Here is a 17,503-nt window from a genome sequence, read left to right on the forward strand (position 1 = left end):
GGCATGGTTGACCAGCAAGCACAAAGTTTGTTTCCAAATGGAGGGAGTGATGGGGGGCTTAGAATTCTCTGGGGAAACAGCCTACCGTTTCCTCTAGCAACAGACAGTTATGAGAACCACTGCATGCTGGTCACCTGGCAACTCTCTGCCCTTAGGACCCTCCCATCCTCCCCTTCTTTGTCCAGCATCCTACAGTGTCTCGTCTGAGTTCCAAGAAGATTAGAGTACAAAGGGCTTTAGTGAACTCTCCAAGCCTGGGTCACTCCCTGAAGGCCACGGCAATGTCACCACCCTCGTGCAACTCTGGAAGGGGTGCAAGCAGTCCTGGCTGCCACCAAGCAGTGACAAGACGAGGACTGTCTCCACATGGCACTGAGCTGACAGTAAACAGGTTAGGTAGACTGGAGAAGCCTCTAGACACTTCAGTTTGTGATCTGGGGAAGGAAGAAAAGGGGCTGAACCTCCAGACTCCTTCTCTCCAGGAGGGCTCTGTCGGCAAGGACCTAGGAAAAGATTACCCCTTTGAGAGGTACCCTCAGAAACAGAGGCAGCTCCTTGATGATCTCTGGGGAATTCTGGAAGCCCTGGTGCTTCTTACAAGAAAATGGCATTACAGCCATCCACAGAGAGCAGCCCAGCATTCACAGCAGCTTGGCTGCTGCAAACCTCTCTTGGCAAAGATGGCGAGCCTAGGCACATGGGCTGGCCCATGAGAGGATGTAAGTTGTTGTCACTGCTTGGCACACCCTGGAGAGGGCATCAAAGAGAACCCCATTCAGGAGATTCTGCAGCAGACCTGCTAGCCACGGCTTCTTAAGAAGGCTCAGGACCATATTCTCCGGTCTTTAGCGCGTGGTGTCCGAAGAGCACCAGACCTCTCCTCCTCTACAGAGAGATCACTTCTAGAACCTGGAAGCAGAGTCTGCTCACCAACACTGCCACCAAGAGAATAAGAAAAGGGCTGATCAGCCTATGGTTTCCCAATGAGCAGAGGCAGAAACTGAGGCCCTGGGATGCCAAGACATCCCCAGGCAAGGACTTACACCAGAGTTCATAGTAGTAGTTGCAGCACTGAGACTGTCCACAGCAGTGTCCTGTGTCACAGATGTAGCTTTGATTGTTGGTACCCACGCAGGTTTCCTTATCCTAAAAGAAATTAAAAAAACACTGTAGCATATTAAATTATAGCTTTTAAACACTACTTTTCTTCTCATCCTCCTCTTACTGATCGCCTGCCCACCTTCCACCAAAACGGTTTGTACCAATGTTTATTGAAAGAAAAGAAAGAGAGAGAGAGAAAGAAAGAAACAGAGAGAGAAAGGGAGGGAGGGAGAGAGGGAGAGAGAGAGAGAGAGAAAGAAAGAAAGAAAGAACCACACAACAACAGCAGATTTAAGAAAAATAATATGGTTTATTAAAGGGGGAAGAGGATTCAGTACACAAAGCCAACTGGTAAAGAGCAGAGTTCTCCTTGCTTTCTTTATATCTAAGCAGAAACACTCCACGATCTGGTCCTAAACTCAGCCAGTAAGAAGGTGGTGATTCTCCTGTAATAGGCTGTATATTTTAAATAAATCCGGTTTCTCTGTGAAAGTTCCCAGAATAATGAAGGCAGCATGTATTCTAGGATTGGCATCTGGTCAGTCAGTCCATCTTCCCTTCAAAACACGTATCTCCAAGGTTAATTACAGTGTGATTCAAAAGAAGGCTAAAAATCTTGCTATTAAAATTCTTTCAATCTTAAGAAAAGGGGTGACTTGCTCAGGTGACCTAGTCCAATTTCAATTTGCTAGATCATTTTTTGCTTACCAAATGATCTCTTAATAATCTTGACTGGACCTAGGATTCACACTGTCCTTGTCAGGGACAGCTACAGAAAGGGCACCGCTGAGTAACCATCTAGCATTTTGCCAAATTCTATTCACAGCACTGGTGGACGGAGATGGAGGTGGAAAGGTTTTTTTTATGTTTCGTAGTTAAGATATGAAATACCCCACCAGCTGACCTAAACTTCAGCCTCAAACGTCCTCTGGGTCACAATGCATTTGATGAGACCTAGAAGATCTGGCTTTCAACATTTCTTTGTTCTAAAGAAGTAACACATGCAGTGACTGGACACGGTCTTTGTGCCAAGCACTGGGTTGGGTACGAGGGATACAACGATGAATAAGAAATTGTCCCTAACCTCAAGAGGCACAGAGCTAGGAAGGGAAAAAACCCTGCTCAGCAAAGAAACTAAAACCACAGTATTATATGTGCTGCTACTCAGGCTGACCCTGCCCACAGTGTACATCCGGGCGGACGTCTGCCAGTGGAAACTCAAGTCACAGGGTCGGTTCCTGTTCTCTGGGTCTTGCTTTATACTACGCTGTCTGTTTGGCCAAGGGTACAAACAAAGCACTCCAGCGACTGTCTACAGGGCTAGAGGCTGGGCACCTGAAGCCACGAGGACAAAAGAAAAGGCACGGCTACAACCCAGATCCCTGGCTCAGTGAGTATTTCCACCACATCCTCAGGTGTTTCCTGGTCTTTAAGAGTCTTACACCCTGGTATAAAGGGGTTTAGGAAGAAGGAAACATGGGAAAGGCATTTGTCGACTCTGACAATGAGGGTTTCACAATAGTATTGCAAACAGAGTTCTTCCTATCTTTGCCTTCCTGTGTCCACCATAAGTAAAATGGCACACCTAGCAGGTGGCTGTCCAGTGGGATGTCTCCTCTGAGGCCTGATGCATGTGGAGAAAGCAGATCTGTGTTCGTTGCTTTTGCTAGAACACACCCTCTCCCTCCTGACTTCAGAGCAAAACACTGCTTTCCCAAGGACATCAAAAAGTTTCTCCCAAGTTTACCAGGCCCTGAAATGCCATTCTTCTGGCCTGGCTCACAAGAGCACAGTTCAAACTGTCCACATAGTTTCTAAAAGAGGCCGTGCTGCCTACACCCTGACACATGAAAGAATCCAGGGACACTTCTGCCTCAAGAAAATTCACCAGATGAGGTCCAGGCTCGGAACACAGGGCGGGCCAACTGGTCCTCCGTGAGGCATGAAATGGAACGTGTCTGAAATCTAAACAAGTGGCATCCTCATGACCTACTGGTGTCAGCTTTTCTCTTGGCTCTCCCATCCCCCGAGGCAGGAAGCCCAGTGTAAACAGAACCCCACTCTTTCCCAGGGACAGCAGACTGTAGCAGCATCATTTAACTCAGTTCCTCAAATACTTTTTACCCAGTGTATCTCATCCCTTGCTTTCCTCCCCCCAAATAGAGTCCCCAAGTTGCCTGAGATGATCTTGGTTATGGGAACTGTCATTTTCTGCTGCAGAAGGAGGGAAAGCAGGTAGGCAGTTAAAGAAGACAAGATGTGGGTTCATGGACCTTTAGCAAGGAAGACATGAAGGATTAAGAAGGTAGCGAGATGTGAGTGTCATGAGCTCCTCCAGAGAAAGAGACCTTCTGGTATGAAAGGAAAATCCAGAAGCCTTGTGTTTGGCCCTAGCTCTGCCGTTACAGAGGAACGGCACTCTGGACAAGTTACTCAATGGCCCTAGAGCTGGTTAAGATGCTCACTCATGTCTCCTTAAACCCAAAGGGTTTATTAGCCTAACCACCTCCCATTCCCTTTGACAGCAGCCTCGAGCCAATGCAAGAGCTCCTGTAACCTATGCCTCCTCTCAGTCAAAGCAAAGAACAGAGGTGTGCAAATGCTCCTTGGTGCTCTTCCACCCTTCCCTGTATGAGGAAGTCACCCAGAGGACTTTCAAGGATCTCCAGGCAGCTCAAGATACAAATGGTAAAGATTCAGTCAGATCTGGGTTCAAAGCCCAGTTCTCACACTATGCTTATTACAGTGTCACTTGGGTAAATGACTTAACTTCTCTGAGCTCTCAATATCAACGTTATTCTATGAGCAATTATTGCTGGGCATGAAAGACCATTCAATAAACAGCACTCTGCATTCCCTTAGAACTATTTCTCAGAAGAGTAAAGTTCACTGGCAATGTGGGCTGCTCCAGACACCTGAAGAATAGAAAAAGGAACCAGAGAGAATGCAATGGAAAGTTCAAATATGAAAAATTCTCAGCACTCTTTATGAGCACCCTTTGCTTTTCTTCCAAGCATCTCCAAGCACTACACACATATTATGTTGTTCAGGCCAAGTCTTGAAGAGTGGGAAGTTAATAGCCCACCTCACCCCCCCTTCTCGAGAGTGAACGAGCGATACATCGTGCCCTCCCTATGGGCAGGAGCTCTGTCTCCTCAATCCCCCTCCCCAACTCCAAGAATGAGCACAGTGCTTGGCACACAAAGGTTTGCTCAATGAAACAATGGCTATGCAGCCTCCGTGAAGGCAGAATGAGCTGGGGTGAATAATACGGCTAGTGTATACTGAGTACCTGCTATGTGCCAGGCACTGTTCTAAATGCCTTACAAGTCTTCCTTCATCTAAACTTGAAAGCACCACTATGAAGAGGGTAGTATAAGAGAATTGAGGTCAACAGAGGCTAAGTCACTTGCTGGAGGCCACACAGCTAGGAAGCAGTCCAATCTAATTCACCTGACTCCAGAGCCTGAGCTTTTAACTATTAAGCTACAGCCTCCTTGGTTTAAGTTATGCTTTTTACACTTCAGATGCTTAAATAAATCCACTTAAAAGCCCCAAACCAAACAAAATCAACATTTCGTCTTTGAGGGAAACGATAAGGGCCCTGCCCTTGTGGAGCTCTTCGACTTTGGGGACATCTTCTACTTGGCAGTGAGGGGGGGGGGCAACATGCTTGGGCTTCCTCTCTTCTTTGTTTGAAAGGTCATTATTTTCACATACTGATTTTCTGAAAAGCAGAATGGTGTTTGTCCCATTGGGGAACACAGGGCCTTCACTCCTTCCTTCAACATTTACTGAGTACCTACCCCGCACCAGCACTGAACTAGTGGTGGGGAACACAACGGGCACATAAAAGGCCAAAGCAGTCATGCTCTTTACCCTCATGGAGCTTAAAGTCTAATGAAAGATGATAAGGTAATCATACAAATAAAACTGTAGGAAGGAAAAATACGTGATTTGGTGAAAACTTACAATAATTAAGAACTAGGAACTAGACAAGGAGGTCCAGATAGCTGTGAGGAGGGTAAGCTTGAACTGAGATTGCCAGGATGGTTAGAAAGTTAGTAACTAGGCAAGAGGGGTGGGAAGAACATTCCAGGAAAAGGAAATGGTACAAGCAAAGCCCTTTAGCTAGGAAATGGTTTAACAAATAGGTAAGGAAGTTAGGTAAGCAGGGACAAGATGAGATTTGCATTTTAAAGATACTTTTTCCCAGGCAATGTTTTCATTTGCACAAACTCCTGGCCCAAATGTGCTAGAAACGTAGACCTGCCATAAAGAAACTTTGGGTGAATAACACATGCTCTTACGCTGAGGTCTTTCACCTCAGAATGACTGTGATGATGACCATCAAGATCCTCATTTGTTAAACGTGTGCCTTCAGCTCTGGTACCGCAGTGACCAGCTCCAAGAAACGGGGCACATATGGTCACCAAACAAAAAGCACAGGTGTGAAGAAGCAGGAAGCAAGACCAACACTGCCCTGGAAAGAACACTATTTACAGTGGAAGAGGATGAATAGTAGGCCTTCTGCACATACGCAAAAAGTTACCTCATCTCTTTGGCGGCAGCATAAACTATGGGACTAACATCATTTTCCTTAAGAGCTTCAGTGTCTTAGAGTTGCTATTCTTACTGAGCCACTGTAAAGGTCAATTTAATCAGTGTAAGAACTTTCAAAGTGCCAGCATAAAAAGAGACACTGGGCGGTAATGGTTCCCCGGGCATGGTTTTAATTTGCCAATTTATGGGGCTGGAAAACCCTGCTAGCAACTGGCAAGAGCACCTTCATGCCCTTAGGAAAGCACTGAAGTTTTAAAGTTTAAAAGTGAAAAATAGGAAAATTGAAATCCTTCACAGGATGTTAAAGCACAGATGCTATATCTCTTGGCTGCTGGATATGAATGAGTTTGGTGCGCCTTCTCTACAGGGGAAAGGAATGGTTCCTAATGGAAACATCCATTTCTACAAATCAAATAACAAATATGTATTGATACCCTTTCCCCACGTGCCAGGCACTGTGTTGGATGCTACAGCTACCACATTGAGCAAGAGATTCTAGAGGAAAAGATCCTGCTTCTAGCAATGTAGCTGGGTACGTAACTTTAAAAATATAATAATATTCTTTTGGGACTCCCCTGGCGGTCCAGTGGTTAAGACTTCGCCTTCTGGGCTTCCCTGGTGGCGCAGTGGTTGAGAATCTGCCTGCTAATGCAGGGGACACGGGTTCGAGCCCTGGTCTGGGAGGATCCCACATACCGCGGAGCAACTGGGCCCGTGAGCCACAACTACTGAGCCTGCGCGTCTGGAGCCCATGCTCCGCAACAAGACAGGCCGCGATAGTGAGAGGCCTGTGCACCGCAATGAAGAGCGGCCCCCACTTGCCACAACTAGAGAAAGCCCTCGCACAGAAATGAAGACCCAACACAGCAAAAATAAATAAATAAATAAATAAATTAATTAATAAACGCCTACCCCCAACATCTTCCTTAAAAAAAAAAAAAAAGACTTTGCCTTCTAATGCAGGGGGTGCGGATTCGATCCCTGGTCAGGGAGCTAAGATCCCACATGCCTCGCGGCCAAAAAACCAAAACGTAAAACAGAAACAATATTGTAACAAATTCAATAAAGAATTTATATATATATATATATATATTCTTTTAGTTACACAGCTGAGCTTGCAATAAAGCAAGGATGAGCCCTCGGGCCAAAAATGTTGGGGGTGGGGAACTAGAAACTTCAGTGTTAAATGAGATCTGGCCTCCCAGTTGCCGTGGAAAGAAGGGCTGTTTGTTTTCTTGGGTCCACCTAAAACAGGGAATTGGAACTGAGTCCCAATATAAGGTGAAGACCCTCAAAGAGACAGAGCAGACTAGAAAAAAATTAGCCCTTTGGCACACAGTGACAATAAGAAAGGTCTGTATTGAGAGGGAAAAAGTATCTCTTCTAATAATCTGTAACCATCGGCTTTTCCGCAAGCTAATTTGAGATCTGAATTGTGCTGCTTCATAGTCTTAGAATCCCCAAGCCAAAATTTTAACACAAAAAGTAATCCCAGGACTTCCCTGGCGGTGCAGTGGTTCAGAATCCTCCTGCCAGTGCAGGGGACATGGGTTCAATCCCTGGTCTGGGAAGATTCCCACATGCCACAGAGCAACTAATCTGGTGCGCCACAACTACTGAGCTTGCACTCTAGAGCCCGTGAGCCACAACTACTGAGCCCTCATGCCACAACTACTGAAGCCCGTGTGCCTAGAGCCTGTGTTCCGCAACAAAAGAAGCCACTGCAATGAGAAGCAAGCTCACCACAACAGAGTAGCTGAGTAGCCCCCACTCGCCACAACTAGAGAAAGGCTATGAGCAGCAATGAAGACACAATGCAGCCAAAAAAAATAATAATAAGTAGTAGTCCCAGAATAGGACATCTGGTAGAAGAAATGTAAAACTCTAAAGAGACCTACCCTCAATCAGGGCATGAAAGATGCCCACAGATAAAGCTCTGTTGAAGATGAGCTCACACAAAATATAAAAACTTATGTAAAAATAATCCATCACAAACAAGATGTGGGAAATTCAACAGATAGGTGGATAAGACTCTCCAAAAAACCTTAATAGAATGATCAGATAAACTGTAATACATATACATGTTTCATTAATGATTAAAGCCAAAAAGAAAAACATGAGAAAAGAACATACTAAAAAAGAGACAGTGACCAAATGGATTTCAGGAAAAAATAAAACTTGTAGAAAAAATAGTTATTAAAATTAAAAACTCAACAGGTGGGTTACACAGAGATTAGACTATGTTAAAGAGAGAATTAGTGAACTGGAAAGCAGATCTGAGAAAATCACCCAGCAACTAGCTTCTACCAATTAAAACATAAAAATGGAAAATGAGAAATAAGAAGCTCAAGAAGGAAAGAGGAAAATGGAGGAGAGTCAATATTTAAAGAGAATGGGGAGGGTGGGAGGGAGGGAGATGCATGAGGGAAGGGATGTGGGAACAGATGTATATGTATGACTGATTCACTTTGTTATAAAGCAAAAAGTAATAAAAAAAATATTTAAAGAGATAACAGAAAAATTTCCAGAACTGATTAAAGATAGGGAATTTTCAGACAATAATAAACTCACACCTGGGCACACTGTTTGAAACTGGAGAACAACAAAGACAAAAAGATCTTAAATACATCCCAGTGGGTGAAGACTGAAAATTAACAAGTGAAATTAGAATTTAACATAGTTAATAAGCTTCACAAGGATAATAAAACAGGATAATAGGACAAAGGGCTTTACATGGGGCAGTCAGAAAAGGCCTCCCTGAGAAGGTGATGTCTGAGTTGTGCCCTGAATGATGAGAAGGAGACAGGGGACTTGTGGGAACAGTGTTCCAGGCAGAGGGAATGTCAAGTGTATGCAAAGACACCAATGCAGGAATGAACCTGGTGTGCTCTAGGAAAAGAAAGAAGGCTAGTGTGGCTGAGTACAGTGAATCTAAGAAAGAATAATGTGAAAGGAAGAACTGAGAATTCAGAAAGAGGCCATACCTCATATGCCTTGTACAACACGCAAGCAACTTTAACTCAGAATCAGCTATGTTTGTTCTATCCTAGACAGAATCTTTAAATTCTGAAAAGGCAACACTTTCAGGTCCAGACCCTTAGAAAATGATTTGTAGGTGGTCATAAAATACACTCTTAAAAGTTTTGTGGATTTACCTCTGTTTTTACAATAAGAAAGTTAAAGTCACTTTTCCCCTACTAACGGTTTTAAGGCGATTTGAAGAGTTGCAGGAAGTAAGTATAATTGTTCAAGGGTACACATTTTTGGGGGGCACACTGGGTGGTATGCAAGATCTTAGTTCCCCAACCAGGGATCGAACCCATACCCCCTGCAGTGCAAGCACGGAGTCTTGATCACTGGAATGCCATGGAAGTCCCAAGGGTACACATCTTGAAATGTGGGAGGACATTACAGAAGAGTTGGGGATGAAGGAAAGTAAACTGAGGCAGAGGGATGATTCCACAGGAGTCCTGGCCCATTGTTTCCTAGGTGTTATTCTAATCTCCCTTTCTTTGATGGTAGGGATTGTCACATTCTACTTTTGCATCCCTCCCAGTATATACTACACATGACAAATACTCCTTTAAGCTTTACTAGCTAAAGGAGCCCAGTTTCTTCCTTTCTGATAAAGGGCAAGCCCCTGCTAAGAAGTGAACCAAGATTCTGCTTTGTATGCAATCAGATACTAGGAAGAATTTTTATGCTGTTTTGTTGAATTCAATAATTTTCCAAAAGGACAAATAGCCTAAGCATGTTCCCCTAACCAAGCCAATAAATCCAGTCTGGTAAGATTCAGCCTCACCCCTCAGATTTGATAGTGTACTTTACCCCTTAAGGGCTCTAGGCTCCAGCTCCCTGGGCTCAGGAGCACCCAGTCTCCCATCCTCTAGCTGCAAAGTACTTTAAAGGGTAAAGCCAAAACCTGGAACTAGTGACACACTTGAGAAAAGCCTAGAACCAATGGGGGGAGCTGCTGCTTCAAGATTTGGCTGCAGTGTTGCTGCTGAAGGGGAGTCCCTGGGACCCCTGCTATAGGAGGGACTTGGTCCCTTTACTTCAACCTGTGAGGGTCCCCTGGAACAATTCTCTCTGGGGACTCCAGAAGACTGACACTCTCTAAGAATCCGAGGAAGAGCAACATAGTGAATCAGAACAAATCAGGGCATCTCACAAATGAGTGAATTTGCCTTCAAGTGGCAATGAACACATTTAGACAACAAAGGCAACAAAACAGAGATGCATTTCCCAAAGTATGGTCCATAGGCCCCAAATCACCTGGGGTATTTGTTAAGAATGTAGATTGAGGGCTTCCCTGGTGGCACAGTGGTTGAGAGTCCACCTGCCCATGCAGGGAACACGGGTTTGTGCCCCGGTCCGGGAAGATCACACATGCCGCGGAGCGGCTAGGCCCGTGAGCCATGGCCTGCGCGTCCGGAGCCTGTGCTCCACAACGGGAGAGGCCACAACAGTGAGAGGCCCGCGTACCGCAAAAAAAAAAAAAAAAAAAAAAAAGAACGTAGATTGAGAACCTCTGGGGGCAGAGACTGAAGAATTGCAATTTAATACACACTCCCCTGGTTATGCTCACATATATTCAAATTTGAGAACCACTGCCCTAGATTTATAACAAACATACAATATAGGGAGGATGGGAGGGAGATGCAAAAGGGAGGCGATATGGGGATATACGTATATGTATAGGTGATTCACTTTGTTATAAAGCAGAAACTAACATACCATTGTAAAGCAATTATACTCCAATAAAGATGTTAAAAAATATACAATATACACAGTTCTTGCCCTCCAGAAGTGGAATAGTCTTATATTCTATTTCTATAATCTTGAACACATCCCAACAGTTACCCTCAAGAACTGCCACTTAGAATCAAGGCACATAAAATTATTTATACTCTCTCTGCCTCATTCCATAAAAAAATACAAATAACAGATCATAAACTTAAATTTTAAAAAATGTGACGCGTTAGTTATATACGCTCCTATCCATACCAGTACTGCTACAGCCAAAGCTTCACTGCAACTGGATCCTCATTAAATAGCTCCCAAACAGAGCCGCCGGCAAAGAAATTAAAACCCATTTCCTGTGTTGCTATTAGGAACCTGAGTAACAAACTCAGAAAAAGCCACTTGATCGTGGTAGGAAAATCCCAGAGCAAAGATCGGAAGTTGCAACATATCCCATGGTTTTATTAAAGGCTACTTGTCGACGTCCCAGTGCATGCAGGCCTGCGGGACCTGGCTGGCTGCAGCGGATCAGGACATTGGGTTAACCTGCCACTCTTTCACTCCTGGACACTTACAAGGAAAAACAGTTCTACCTTGAGGTACCGCAGCAATCCCTCATCACTGACTTCTTCTGCCACAGAATAAATGTACTGAGAAGTATGGCATCTTCAGCAAGGGATGGTGCAGGGAGCCAAGGGATATAAAATAGCAGTAGCATGCAACAGAGCAGGTGGCACTCGAGCAGAGCAGGAGGGCAATTCTGCTATTTTGTCTCCACAGTTGGTCATGAGGGCAAGTCCCTCCCTTCGCGTTAGCTTTATCACTGATCCTCCTGCTTGAGGGCAGGGATTGCAAACTGCTGGCCTGTGGGCCACAATGGGCCCACTCATGAGTTCTATGCCCACACGGTACCTTTTTAAAAATTTTTTTACAACTTTTTAAAAAAATGGAATTAACTGTCAACATCTTAAAGTGAGAAGGATTCACAGAGAAATTCAGATTTCCAGCTTCTGAAAATCCAGGGCCCACATTCCCTCGGGGCCCTATTAGGCAGGGCCACAGACGCGTATGTGCTCTGGCTCCACCGCAGCCTCCCTGAAATCCCTCCTGGCCAGTAACCCCATCTGCTTGACTCAGATGTGTCACTGCCTGGCCCCTGTGGGCATCTGATTAGCTCCTCCGGCTCTCAAGTTCAGTAATACTCTGTTCATCCCCTCATCCTGAGGTTAAGGCCTACTGCAGAGGGCCAAATATATATGGCAGACATCTGAACTCTCTACACCGAGGCTCCAGCAACATCTTACACACGCCATATAAAGTAGGTACCTAGACAAAAAGGAGGGCCCCTCTTCACTGGATGAGGAGAATACCTCTAGCGAATCAGGAAAACCTACGGCCACAACACTCAGGAAATGCGACAGAGAACCAAGTTCTGCCCAGTGCCTGTGTTTATCCAGCATTTGGCTAGGCATTTTTACCCATGTTATGTATTCCTCTCTTTTTACAGGAAACCAGGAAACTGAGGTTCAGAGTGATTACCCAGCTGGAACATGTTTTCTGGATCTAAAGCCCGAATTTTAGTGGAAAGAACAGGATGCTTAGGGGTTATCCTAACTTTCATGATAGATACTGACAGGCACAAAAATGACAGATAAGATATGGACTTTGCCTTTGAGGAACTCTGTAATTACTAAACTGTTAGGTTAAAAAAAAAAGTTTATGTCTCAGTTCTTGTTGCAGAAAACCTTCCTGAAATATTCAGGTTCATTCTGTGCCTTAATTAATAAGTATAGTCTAATCAACAGAATTCATTCTTTTTTTTTTTTTAACAATTTATAATGTGGCAAAGCCTCAGGGTCATAATTTGGAGCAATGATGGTATATACACAACACACACATATATCTAATCAGTTTATATAATACATTTATTATAAATTTATTTATTTATATAGGACTCTCAAGCTTTTCAAACTTCAACAGCCAGCCTCACATTTGAGCCTGCCAGCCAGCACCCTACAAGAGATCAGAAGTGCTACCACCCTCATCTTACGGATAAGAAACTGACACTTAGCCTAAGGCTGTAGATGACAGAATCAGGACTGTCAAAACCCTGGTCTTCTGACTTTTGGTTCAGTATTCTTTCTATGACTGGGTTCCAGCTCATCAAAGTCTTTGTTATATCTTGAAAATGGCTCTTGATCAAATAAAATAATCACTTCTTTGCCTAGAAAGAGGTACAGTTTTCAAAGGGATCTGAAATATTGAAGGTACAGGTTAAGTTGCTGCTGTTGTGCTTTAAAAGAGATTCACCATAGTTTCACTGGACGGTGAAGAACATGTGGGGTGTCTCAGAGACCTTCCTCACTTTAAGCAAAGTTCTAAATTTAACCTCGTTTTTTTCTCAGCAGTTCCATCCCACTGCAGCAGGCTTTTGTTGGGAGCAAAAGAAATAATAACAGGACTTGTCTTGTGTGCTTGCCTAGTCTAGAGACTAGTACCAGAGATTTATTGCCAGTAAAAAGTTCCACGCTGTTCAAGGAAACCATTTGCTTCTACCTCAACAAAGGGTTACATTAAAAATGGTCTCCCTGAGAACAGACACAAGATTTAAAAACATCTTCGGATCCAGACGCTCTCTCCAAAAGACTTGAATAACTTTAAAGAACTTTCTGAATTTTAAGACCTTACACCTTAGAATTAAAAGAGACGCCACATGATTTAGAAGAGGGGGAATTTAGTATCCCCCTTTTCTATATGTTATCGGAAATAGATTACAATAAACCCAGGCCACAGCAACAGGGACTGGGCTTGGAATATGGCCTGTTACTAAAATAACTGTAGCCTAATTGTTCTTTAAGCTGTATAAAGTTATTTGAGCACTTCTGAGATCCTACCTTCTGGGGGGTGGTTATCCAGATTTTTCAGAGCAAGAGATAAAATGTCAGTTCCAGAAGGGCTTGAACTTATCTACTGGCCATAAAAAATTAACTTTATACCTGTCCTTGACAAGGCATAGTTCCTGCTGATTAGGGGCAACCAAGATGTTAAGATTCTAAATCTCTGGACAGAAAGTACCTATTGCTTAGAAAGCAGCAGGGAAAAGTACGCCCATTTCCCCTTTATTAAAACATGTCAGTCCACCCTTCCTGAGGCCTGTGGCTTGTGACTGCCTCCTGAGCAGAGTGCCATGCAGTAGGCAGCAGTAGTTTTCAGCCCAGAGTGTCTCCACCCTGGCACAACAGTTGGCCCTTGGTATCCACAGTGTCAATCCCAGGCCGTGTCAATCCCAATTCAGTGTCAATCTGAATCACAGATGCGGAACCCACAGATGCAGGAGGGCCAAGTGGACTTAGTCATTTTACGTAAGAGACTTGAACATCCTCGGATTTTGCTATCCGTGGAGCTTGTGGAACCAAACCCCTGTGAATACTGAGAGACAATTGTATTGACATTTGGAGCCAGATAATTCTTTGTCATGGGGACTGTCCTGTGCTTTGTAGGATGTTTAGCAGCATCCCTGGCCTCTACTCACTAGATGCCAGTAGCAACACCCCACCCAAGCCCCTAGATGTGACAACCAACCATGTCCAAACATTCTCAAATGTTCCTTGGGGAGGGAGGCAAAATTGCCTCCAGTTTCGAACCACCATTCCAGCCAAACTGAACCACAAAACTTAGCGCAGAATTGTGTTCCACCCAGTCTTGTCACCTGATTGTCCCCTGGGCTCCCCAACCACTCTGTAAATTCCCTGAGACAAGGATGAAGTCAATCTCATAAATGAACCTACCCTAGCAAAGGATCAGACACGCAGAAACCTTCAGAAAGCACTAATCCTGGTGACCAACGGTCAAGTAACCCCAAAGGCTAGTCCTCCTGCACGCTCCTTGTGACTCTTCACTACGCTGTACAAGCAGCAACATGAAGGGATCCTCCAAGAGTTAGGCCAGGGCTGTGGCAATGTGATTTCACATGATGGCTGCGGGACCTACCAAAGGCTCTCTGGCCATGATAGGTTTACAGTAACCCAGCACAATCTGAGCCTGGCCCATCAACCCGGAACTTTACTCCTGAGGCAGGGGAGTGACTGCACATTCTATTTTTGTTGGCAGCCGGTCCGAGCCTATCCTGGGCCTCCCAACCACACTCCAGAGCCACACCCCGAGGAGTGGGAGGTCACAGGTATTCACACCACTGCCTGGGGGTAACCAGGGATTTCTAAATCCTTGAAGAAAACCACAGGATAGGCTGGGCAGTATTTGAAACCAAGAATGAGACCATGAAGAAATGGACAAATTCTTAGAAATGCACAACCTTCCAAGACTGAACCAGGAAGAAACAGAAAATATGAACAGACCAATCACAAGCAATGAAATTAAAACTGTGATTAAAAGTCTTCCAGGGGCTTCCCTGGTGGCGCAGTGGTTGACAGTCTGCCTGCCAATGCAGGGGACACGGGTTCAAGCCCTGGTCTGGGAAGATCCCACATGACGCGAAGCAACTAGGCCCGTGAGCCACAATTACTGAGCCTGCGCGTCTGGAGCCTGTGCTCCGCAACAAGAGAGGCCGTGATAGCGAGAGGCCCGTACACTGCGATGAAGAGTGGCCCCCACTTGCCGCAACTAGAGAAAGCCCGCGCACAGAAACGAAGACCCAGCACAGCCATAAATAAATTAAAAAAAAAAAAAAAAAAAAAAACTCTTCCAACAAACAAAAGCCCAGGACCAGATGGCTTCACAGGTGAATTCTATCAAACATTTAGAGAAGAGCTAACACCTATCCTTCTCAAACTCTTCCAAAATAAAGCAGAGGGAGGAACACTCCCAAATTCATTCTATGAGGCCACCAGCACCCTGATACCAAAAGGAGACAAAGATGTCACAAAGAAAGAAAACTACAGGCCTGGGCTTCCCTGGTGGCGCAGTGGCTGAGAGTCCGCCTGCTGATGCAGGGGACGCGGGTTTGTGCCCCGGTCTGGGAAGATCCCACATGCCGCGGAGCGGCTGGGCCCGTGAGCCATGGCCGCTGAGCCTGCGCGTCCGGAGCCTGTGCTCCGCAACGGGAGAGGCCACAGCGGTGAGAGGCCCGCGCACGGCAAAACAAACAAACAAACAAAAAGAAAACTACAGGCCAATATCACTGATGAACATAGATGCAAAAATCCTCAACAAAATACTAGCAAACAGAATCCAACAGCACATTAAAAGGATCATACACCATGATCAAGTGGGGTTTATCCCAGGAATGCAAGGATTCTTCAATATATGCAAATCAATCAATGTGATAACACCGTATTAACAAATTGAAGGAGAAAAACCATATGATCATCTCAATAGATGCAGAGAAAGCTTTCAACAAAATTCAACACCCATTTATGATAAAAACCCTCCAAAAAGCAGGCATAGAGGGAACTTACCTCAACATAATAAAGGCCATACATGACAAACCCACAGCCAACATCATCCTCAATGGTGAAAAACTGAAACCATTTCCACTAAGATCAGGAACAAGACAAGGTTGCCCACTCTCACCACAATTATTCAACATAGTTTTGGAAGTTTTAGCCACAGCAATCAGAGAAGAAAAAGAAATAAAAGGAATCCAAATCAGAAAAGAAGAAGTAAAGCTGTCACTATTTGCAGATGACATGATACTATACATAGAGAATCCTAAAGATGTTACCAGAAAACTACTAGAGCTAATCAATGAATTTGGTAAAGTAGCAGGATACAAAATTAATGCACAGAAACCTCTTGCATTCCTATACACTAATGATGAAAAATCTGAAAGTGAAATTAAGAAAACACTCCCACTTACCATTGCAACAAAAAGAATAAAATACCCAGGAATAAACCTACCTAAGGAGACAACCAACCTGTATGCAGAAAATTATAAGACACTGATGAAAGAAATTAAAGATGATACAAACAGATAGAGAGATACACTATGTTCTTGGATTGGAAGAATCAACATTGTGAAAATGACTATACTACTCAAAGCAACCTACAGATTCAATGCAATCCCTATCAAACTACCACTGGCATTTTTCACAGAACTAGAACAAAAAATTTCACAATTTTTATGGAAACACGAAAGACCCTGAATAGCCAAAGCAATCTTGAGAAAGAAAAACGGAGCTGGAGGAATCAGGCGCCTGGACTTCAGACTATACTACAAAGCTACAGTAATCAAGACAGTATGGCACTGGCACAAAAACAGAAATATAGAGCAATGGAACAGGATAGAAAGCCCAGAGATAAACCCACGCGCATATGGTCACCTTACCTTTGATAAAGGCAGCAAGACTATACAATGGAGAAAAGACAGCCTCTTCAATAAGTGGCGCTGGGAAAACTGGACAGCTACACGTAAAAGAATGAAATTAGAACACTCCCTAACACCATACAACAAAAATAAACTCAAAATGGATTAAAAACCTAAATATAAGGCCAGACACTATCAAACTTTTAGAGGAAAACATAGGCAGAACACTCTATGACATAAATCACAGCAAGATCCTTTTTGACCCACCTCCTAGAGAAATGGAAATAAAAACAAAAATAAACAAATGGGGCCTAAAGAAATTTAAAAGCTTTTGCACAGGAAAGGAAACCATAAACAAGACGAAAAGACAACCCTCAGAATGGGAGAAAGTATTTGCAAATGAAGCAACTGACAAAGGATTAATCTCCAAAATTTACAAGCAGCTCATGCAGCTCAATATCAAAAAAGACAAACAACCCAATCAAAAAATGGGCAGAAGACCTAAAGAGACATTTCTCCAAAGAAGATATACAGATTGCCAACAAACACATGAAAGAACGCTCAACATCATTAATCATTAGAGAAATGCAAATCAAAACTACAATGAGATATCATCTCACACCGGTCAGAATGGCCATCATCAAAAAATCTACAAACAATAAATGCTGGAGAGGGTGTGGAGAAAAGGGAACCCTCTTGCACTGTTGGTGGGAATGTAAATTGATACAGCCACTATGGAGAACAGTATGGAGGTTCCTTAAAAAACTAAAAACAGAACTACCATACGACCCAGCAATCCCACTACTGGGCACATACCCTGAGAAAACCATAATT

At 44.0% G+C, this 17,503-nt stretch overlaps 1 protein-coding gene across 5 annotated transcripts in view; it reads right to left on the reverse strand.

Annotated features, from left to right (window-relative positions):
* The window catches only part of WBP1L (WW domain binding protein 1 like), a 60,244-nt gene that overhangs the window by 12,561 nt on the left and 30,180 nt on the right, over positions 1-17,503 (reverse strand). For all 5 annotated transcript variants that reach the window (XM_060100150.1, XM_060100173.1, XM_060100167.1 and 2 more), the window contains one exon: positions 1,044-1,146. In XM_060100150.1, coding sequence (XP_059956133.1) covers positions 1,044-1,146 — 103 coding nt within the window. The remainder of the gene's footprint in view (positions 1-1,043; positions 1,147-17,503) is intronic.

Source organism: Mesoplodon densirostris, chromosome 1 (assembly GCF_025265405.1).
Source record: "Mesoplodon densirostris isolate mMesDen1 chromosome 1, mMesDen1 primary haplotype, whole genome shotgun sequence".
In the NCBI taxonomy this organism is placed as follows: domain Eukaryota; kingdom Metazoa; phylum Chordata; class Mammalia; order Artiodactyla; family Ziphiidae; genus Mesoplodon; species Mesoplodon densirostris.